At 46.3% G+C, this 8722-nt stretch overlaps 1 protein-coding gene across 6 annotated transcripts in view; it reads right to left on the bottom strand.

Annotated features, from left to right (window-relative positions):
- Window positions 1-1744: 1744 nt before the first annotated feature.
- CCDC61 (coiled-coil domain containing 61) overlaps window positions 1745-8722 on the bottom strand; it is a 106087-nt gene continuing 99109 nt past the window's right edge. For all 6 annotated transcript variants that reach the window (XM_063937602.1, XM_063937606.1, XM_063937603.1 and 3 more), the window contains exons 9-14: window positions 3457-3535; window positions 3312-3370; window positions 3066-3141; window positions 2848-2917; window positions 2644-2716; window positions 1745-2521 (exon numbers count right to left, since the gene is read on the bottom strand). In XM_063937602.1, the coding sequence (XP_063793672.1) occupies window positions 2427-2521; window positions 2644-2716; window positions 2848-2917; window positions 3066-3141; window positions 3312-3370; window positions 3457-3535 (452 nt within the window). In that variant the 3' untranslated portion in view covers window positions 1745-2426. The remainder of the gene's footprint in view (window positions 2522-2643; window positions 2717-2847; window positions 2918-3065; window positions 3142-3311; window positions 3371-3456; window positions 3536-8722) is intronic.

Genomic DNA, 8722 nt, shown 5'->3' with positions numbered 1-8722 from the left:
GGCTGCCTGTAAGTGTGTATGCTGCGTCCGGGGAGAGTGTGTCCTTTGCTGGAATCGAACCCTAGCTCGTGGGCATCGTAACCATAGGTGTTACCACTCTGCCATGAGAGCTATGCTAATTATTACACAGATATATGTAAATGTATCACCCGGCTGCCTGTATGCTGCAGCCGGGGAGTGAAGAGCGCTGAGCCCGCTTACAGAGCGGGCTGAAGCTCCGCCCCCCACATAATGGCGCCAATTTCAAATTAGTAAGCCTTTTATGCACTCCAGCCTGTCTGACTGGAGAGTATAGGGGAGCCTGTCCATCCATGTATTAAAACACTGAAACTGAAAAATGTAAAAACATACATCAGTCTGGAGGGGGAGGGGGGGAGATTGTACTCACCGCTTCCTTCCGTCAGGCGTTTCGACCCAGCGGCCCCGACACGCGCCGCACGCAGCGGTGTCCGGCCATTTTTGATACTCACCGCTGCCATGCTGCCGGAATCTTCTGCTGGATGGAGTGGCCCCGACACGCGCCGCACGCAGCGGTGTCCGGCCAACTCAGGAGAGCTCAGTGTCTCCCTCAGCCGGGGCCCATCCCGAGCCGCACGCAGCTGCGATGGGACCCCGCCGGCAGCTCCCGCGGTGCAGACTGGCAGTGGCAGAGCTGCCAGTCTGTGAGTGTGTGAAAGAAAAATAAAATAATAAAGAAAAAAGAAAAAATTCTTCAGCTAAACCCAAGTGAACCAGCTACCTCGGGCACTAAACTAAGACTGGCTTGGAGGGGAGATAGTAGAGGAGGAGCTAGCCACAGTGTGAGAATTTTAAAGTGCCAGCTCCCAATTACTGCCTACTATTTCCCCATTGTAACTACGCTCCAGTGGCCCCTAGTGGATGAAGGAGAAACCTGGATTGTTGAGAAGCCTTTAGGACCGTAGGGGGGCTTTCCAATTAGCCCCAGGTAAGCTGGTGCCTCAGGCAGATGAAACCAAATCCCCACAAAGCGGTTTCTACCAAAAACACACAGGTTACATTGAACCTGTGTGTTTTTGGGAGAGAATGTATTTTTTTTTTTTTTTTTTACAGGTGACCAAATTGTACAGCCTGTAAAAAAATACAGGTGAACCATCGGGAAAAAGTAAGTTTTTCACACCAGATATTTCTTCACCTGTAATTGGATACCCCCCAGAGTTCTAATTTAACTGCTGCCCTCTCAGTTACATTTCTGCACATGTAAACACTTCATGGGGTAAATTTTCCTTTTAGATGTTTTAGTATGTGGAGGCGTTGCCCATAGCATAGCAACCACTTTTCATTTAAAACATTTTTTAGTACACCTACTCACTGGTGTTTTAGGGGAAAAAGCATAAAAACGCCAATCCTGTGCAGGGATGCAGTTACATTGCCGGTAGTCAGGATCCTGGCGGTCAGGATACCAACGCCGGGCTCCCGACCACTGACAATGCAGGCAGCCGGAATCCCGGCTAACAGGGGCTATTCCCACTTGTGGGTGTCCACGACACCCATAGAGTGGGAATAGAACCAGTGGCGAGCATAGTGAGCCTGCAAGTGGCTTTGTTGCCCTCGCCCCCCTGCCGGCATTCTGCCGGCCGGGATCCCGGTGTCGGAATGCTGACCACCAGGATCCCGGCCGCCGGCATCCCATACCCAACGCCCTGTGCACACTGCCAAACAAACCTGTCAAATTATTTTTGAATGAGAAATGAAAAACGAAAAAAACAAAACCACACAACAAAAAAATCTTTCAAATTTCATTCAGGACATTAAAATAAAAGTCCAATAAATAAAATCTCTCACATTTAAAAACATTTTCCCATCCACCAGCCAAAAACATTCAATAAAATAAGTGTCATAAACACACATAGGTTCTACTGATCCGTACAAGGGGAGTATACACTTCTTTACACATTTGTCCTTAAATTGCTCCATCTCTCCTTAACTGAAGATAGTCTGTCATGTACTTTATGGTTTCATTTATCCAAGTCAGATCCGTTTCCAAAAACCAAAAAACACATGTGTGCCGAAACTTCTTGAAGCTATGGGTCCATTGACTTATTCCACCCAGATTATATTCCACTTTGCGGGTCCATCCTTGAAATGGTGAACTCAGCAACATGACTAACCAGGCTCCATCCACACTCCGGCAAGTTACATAATGCAGTGCTGGTTAGGTATGAAGGAAAAGCCTCCAGTTAGTTGCATAGTCCTCTGAATTGCACATTTTGATTGCGTATCATTTAGCAAAATGAGAACATTTCAAAACCTTCTAGTGTCTGAAGTCCGCTGGCAGAGAAGCGCCTGTCAGCCAGTTTTATTGTGGGAATAAACCAGACCTGGTTTCTTAACAGACCTTGTTCAAACAGTCATACGGCTTTAGACGTTACCGGAACCGATCAGATCTCTATCTTAGAGCTTCCGCTCTAGGTGCGAGTATCCAGATTTCTCATGTAATCCTGCAGAGCTTGCAGTCGGGCATCAATGTCAGAGAGGTCTGAAGCCGGGTCAAAGCGATTCTCTGGTGTCGGTGAGAAGGGGAAAAAAAGGTTTGGTCAGCCGGGAGATATATCAAGGGTTAAATCCTGATGAGATTTAATAGAGTTAGAGATGCCTTTAGTAAATATGGCAGTGGGTTGATACCTTTCTCAGATTTACGGTCATAGTTTGGGGTGCTGGACAGCCTTTTTTTCCCTGCAGACCGGTCTCTATTTCCCTACAGACAAACGGAAATGACAGAGTAACATTCGCCTACTTCTGGCGTACAGAAAATCGCTGCCTACCCAGCCGCCATCAGTAAAAGCTTTAGAGGGCAGCAGGTTTTACACGTTTGATAACTGAACTTACCCTGTTGCGGCTGTTCCAGGATGAATGAGCAAAGGGTTTTCTACCACGTGTAGCCAGCTTTCTGTCCCCGCTACAACACAAGTACAGTAGACTGTGAATAACATGGGCAGCCGACATATACAGGAATGCATAAAGTGATGCAACATGATGGACCATCACCTCCCCACCAATGTAAAGACCCCAGAATGCTTAGTACATTGGGGTAATTAGCTCATCACCTGCTTGGAAGCGGCTCTGCATACTCCATTTCATCCCCAGAGCTTTGATAGGATCTGTGACTTCGAAGACTCTCAACTGGCAGAGAGAAACACAGCATGAATAACTAACAATGATGAAGTAAGCAGAAGGGTAACCTCTAGCACGGCACATGGAGGAAGAGTACTGAGCTATTACATAATCCCTGCAGAAATCTTCTGTTCAACATGCAAATAGGTGTTTTATAAAAGCACATTAATATGGCTCACCTGACGAGCTGCGCCTCTGACCTCTCATACTGGATGGGGATGCCAAGGCCTGCCGACCTCTACAAAAAATACTGAGTTAGGAATGAATGCCAATATATGGTAACTGAAAAAGGTCAGGGGGCAAGATGGAGGAATAATCACCCACTTCTTCAAGTCTGCATCTTTCTTTTTGCGTTCTTTGTCTCGGATGTAAGCTGTAGGATCAAACCGCGGGGGGCGGATAGCTAGGAGAGAACATGCAAGATATGAGCCGATGCACAATTACCCTGATGATGGGAGATGGGATTAAACAAGTAATAAAGGGGCAGATGTATTAACCTGGAGAAGGCATAAGGAAGTGATAAACCAGTGATATGTGCAAGGTGATAAAGGCAGCAGCCAATCAGATCCTAACTGTTAATTTACATATTGGAGCTGATTGAATGGCACCTTTATCACCCTGCACATATCACTGGTTTATCACTTCCTTATGCCTTCTCCAGGTTAATACATGTCCCCCACTATCCATGCAAATGACTATCTGGGTATGCTGTGTGTTGAGTCATTCAAATTATGTGTTATATATTTATTAGTTTATATTCATTTAAAGATACAGCCACGCTACATATTTCTATTTCCACTATATAGCAATGAGGAGATATAGTAAAGGCTTCTTTAGATTGACTTAGTATCAGTCTTGCTGGAGCTTAGATATCTGTTTTGCTTGCGGTTAAAAACGGTATTGTTGAAAGATTATCTGGATGTAACAATGGGGGTCATTCAGAGTTGTTTGCTCGTTGCCGATTTTGGCAACGCAGCGATAAAGGCAAAAATGCGCATGCGCATGGTACGCAGCGCGCATGCGCTAAGTATTTTAGCACTAAACTTAGTAGATTTACTCACGTCCAAAGAATTTTCATCGTTAAGTGATCGGAGTGTGATTGACAGGAAGTGGGTGTTTCTGGGCGGAAACTGACCGTTTTCTGGGAGTGTGCGGAAAAACGCAGACGTGCCAGGATAAAAGGGGGAGTGTGCGGAAAAACGCAGACGTGCCAGGATAAAAGGGGGAGTGGCTGACCGAACGCAGGGCGTGTTTGTGACGTCAAACCAGGAACGAAACGGGCTGAGCTGATCGCAGTGTAGGAGTAAGTCTCGAGCTACTCAGAAACTGCTAAGAATTTTCTATTCGCAATTCTGCTAATCTTTCGTTCCCTATTCTGCTATGCTAAGATACACTCCCAGAGGGCGGCGGCCTAGCGTGTGCAATGCTGCTAAAATCTGCTAGCGAGCGAACAACTCGGAATGAGGGCCAATATCATCTATAATGGATTTATGTTTGTAATAGTAACTGAATTTATTTGATGCAATGTTTCAATAAAAATTGTTTAAAAAAAAAAATGGGATTGTTGAATCTACATTAAAGTCTTATATCTACAATTATTGGGGGGACACTGGAACCATTGGGAGTAGAGGTGCAGTCAGGAACTTAGGCACATTATAAAACTGTAGAGCTGGCTACAACACTTGGACAACCCAGTGATCTTGTGGTGGACCGATACGATGCAACGATACATCGCGTCCATACACACTACATGATCCTTTGTACAATGACACAATATATCGTTACATAATTAATGTAACTAGATCACAGCGTACTGCGCATCGTCCCATCTGATGTACAGTGAATCAGATGGGAAGATGCAACCACACAATACACCAAACAATGTATAGCATGTAAACACTACAAAATGGTTGTGCATGAAGCTATAAGGGGTGCCATTGCTATGAAGCCCACCTCTGGTGCCTGATTCTACTGCACCCAGATCGTAAAGTTCTCTACCAGGTTCCCGGAAATGCCTACTAAGCACTGTGTGGCATAATGTGAACAGAGGGCCATATAAGGCATGTGTACCGGCAGCAGTACAATATGGCATATTGTTAACTTGGAACACTACACTGTAACAAAATATGAACTGGGGGCATCGAGTAGTACAGTGCATCCGCAAAGTATTTACAACGCTTCACTATTTCCACATTTTGTTATGTTACAGCCTTATTCCAAACTGGAATAAATGAATTTTTTCCTGAAAAGTCTACACACAATACCCCATAATGACAACGTGAAAAAAAATGTTTTTGAGATTTTTGCAAATTTATTAAAAATAAAAAACTAAGAAATCACATGTACATAAGTATTCACAGCCTTTACTCAATACTTTGTTGATACACCTTCGGCAGCAATTACAGCCTCAAGTCTTTTTAATATGATGCCACAAGCTTGCCACACCTATCTTTGGGCAGTTTCGCCCGAATATTCCTCTTTGTAGCACCTCTGAAGTTCCATCAGGTTGGATGGGAAGCGTCGGTGCACAGCCATTTTCAGATCTCTTCAGAGATGTTCAATCGGATTCAAGTCTGGCTCTGGCTGGGCCACTCAAGGATATTCACAGAGTTGTCCTAAAGCCACTCCTTTGATATCTTGGCTGTGTGCTTAAGGTTGTTGTCCTGCTGAAAGATGAACCGTCGCCCCAGTCTGAGGTCAAGAGCGCTCTGGAGCAGGTTTTCATCCAGGATGTCTGCATTCATCATTTCTGCATTCATCTTTCCCTCTATCCTGACTAGTCTCCCAGTTCCTGCCGCTGAAAAACATCCCCACAGCATGATGCTGCCCCCACCATGCTTCAATGTAGGGATGGTATTAGCCTGGTGATGAGCGGTGCCTAGTTTCCTCCAAACATGACGCTTAGCATTCACGCCAAAGAGTTCAATCTTTGTCTCATCAGACCAGAGAATTTTATTTCTCATGGTCTAAGAGACCTTCAGGTGCATTTTAGAAAAACTCCAGGCGGGCTGCAATGTGCTTTTTACTAAAGAGTGGCTTCCGTCTGGCCACTCTACCATACAGGCCTGATTGGTGAATTGCTGCAGAGATGGTTGTCCTTCTGGAAGGTTCTCCTCTCTCCACAGAGGAATGCTGTAGCTCTGACAGAGTGACCATCGGATTCTTGGTCACCACCCTGACTAGGGCCCTTCTCCCCCGATCGCTCAGTCTAGACGGCTGGCCAGCTCTAGGAAGAGCACTGGTGGTTCCGAAACTTATATAGACAGGTGTGTGTCTTTCCAAATCATGTCCTATCAACTGAATTTACCACAACAGGTGGACTCAAATTAAGCTGTAGGAACATCTCAAGGATGATCAGTGGAAACAGGATGCACCTGAGCTCAATGTTGAGCTTCACGGCAAAGGCTGTGACTACTTTCTGTATGTACATGTGATTTCCTAGCTTTTTGTTTTTAATAAATTTGCAAAAATCTCAAAAAGGAGTGTTATGGTAGACTTACCATTGTTAACACTCTTTCTGTGAAGTACACTGAGTTCCACAGGGAAACAACGGGGTGTAGAGTGGATCTGGATCCAGAGGCACCAACAGGTAAAAGTTTTAGCTGTCACAGGATGCATAGGGGCCTCCTCTATATAACCCCGCCTCCAGGCACTGTGAGCTCAGTTTTGTTAAACAGTCCAATGCAGGAGCAGGCAAGAGAGAAAGCAGAGGTTAGTCACATAAGAACACAATCTCACACCAGGAGAAGGTACCAGTGGCTAATGCCATAAAAACACAGAGAGGCTAGGTGCGTCAGGGTGGGCGCCCTGTGGAACCGTGTACTTCGCAGAAAGAGTGTTAACAATGGTAAGTTTACCATAACACTCCTTTTCTGCAGCAGGGTACACAGGTTTACACAGGGAAACATCAGGGATGTCCTAAAGCAGTTCCTCAAGGGAGGTGACGCACTTTAGCAGATGTGAGAATCCTGCGTCCAAAGGAAGCATCCTGGGAGGTGAAACTATCAAAGGCATAGAACCTAAGAAACGTGTTTACTGAGGACCACGTGGCCATCTTGCACAACTGTTCAGCGGACGCGCAATGGTGGGCAACCCAAAAAGGTCCAACAGACCAGGTAGAATGGGCCTTAATCGCAGCAGGAGCTAGGAGACCAGCCTGCGCGTAAGCATGTGCAATCACCATTCTAATCCATCTGGACAAGGTTTGCTTATTTGCAGGCCAGCCATGTTTGTGGAAACCACATCAGACCATCTAATAGAAGCGGTCCTGTCTACATAGACACGGAGAGCCCTAACCACATTTAAAGACCTTTCTTTAGTTGACAAGTCCGAAGAGCTAAAGGCCGGGACCACAATCTCTTGGTTAAGGTGAAAAGTTGAGATCACCTTAAGTAAGTAACCAGGTCTAGGCCCTCATTCCGAGTTGATCGCTCGCTAGCTGCTTTTTGCAGCAGTGCAAACGCTAAGCCGCCGCCCTCTGGGAGTGTATCTTAGCTTAGCAGAAGTGCGACTGAAAGGTTAGCAGTTCTGCTACTAAAAAATTTCATGCAGTTTCAGAGTGGCTCGATACTTACGCCTACCTTGCGATGAATGCAGAATGTTTAGTTCCTGGTTTGACGTCACAAACACGCCCTGCGTTCGGCCAGCCACTCCCCCGTTTCCCCAGCCACTCCTGCGGTTTTATCAGGCACGCCTGCGTTTTTCAGCACACTCCCTGAAAACGCTGAGTTGCCGCCCAGAAACACCCACTTCCTGTCAATCAGACTACGAACACTCGAGCGACTGGAAAGCGTCGCTCGAGCTTGTGTAACACTGCATAGTTTTGTGTGAAAGTACTTCGTACGTGCGCGCTGCGTACAATATGCATGCGCAGAACAGCCGATTTTTAGCTTGATCGCTATGCTGCGAAAAACGGTAGCGAGCGATCAACTCGGAATGAGGGCCCATGTTCGGAGAACCGTCCTGTGACTGTGAAATATTAGAAAGGGGGGGCGACAGGACAAAGTGCCTAAGTCCGAGCCTCTTTGCAGAAAAGCCAGAATTCTTGAAGTTCTGCATCTATAGGCATAGCAATTCTTATCAGCACACCGGGTGAAGTAAGAATGCCAAACTCTGTAATAAATCCAGGCAGAGAGGCCAGTTTGCGGGCCTTCAGCATAGTCTGAATAAACACCTCAGAAAACTCTTTGGCCTTTAGGAGTGATGCTTCAAAGCCAGTTTAGCCAGGTCCGGATAGAGACAAGGGCCCTGTTGCAGGAGGTCTTATCGTTGAGGAAGTAGAAGGGGACGCTGGGTCGATAGACCCTGCACGTCTGAGAACCATTGCAGTCTGGGCCACGCTGCAGCGATTAGAATCAGCATTCCTCCTTCTTGCTTGAACTTCCACAGTACCCTGGGCAGGAGTGACACCGGAGTCAATATGCAAGGCAGCCCAAAGTTCCACGGAACTGCCAATGCGTCCACGAAAGCTGCCTGAGGATCCCTGGTTCGCAATCCGAAGACTGGAACCTTGTGTTTGTGTCGAGACACTATGAGATCTACATCTGGAAGACCCCATCTGTCCACCAGGAGTTGGAAGACCTTGGGATAA

Source organism: Pseudophryne corroboree, chromosome 8 (assembly GCF_028390025.1).
Source record: "Pseudophryne corroboree isolate aPseCor3 chromosome 8, aPseCor3.hap2, whole genome shotgun sequence".
Taxonomy (NCBI): Eukaryota; Metazoa; Chordata; class Amphibia; order Anura; family Myobatrachidae; genus Pseudophryne; species Pseudophryne corroboree.
This window is presented reverse-complemented; position numbering and strand designations above follow the sequence as displayed.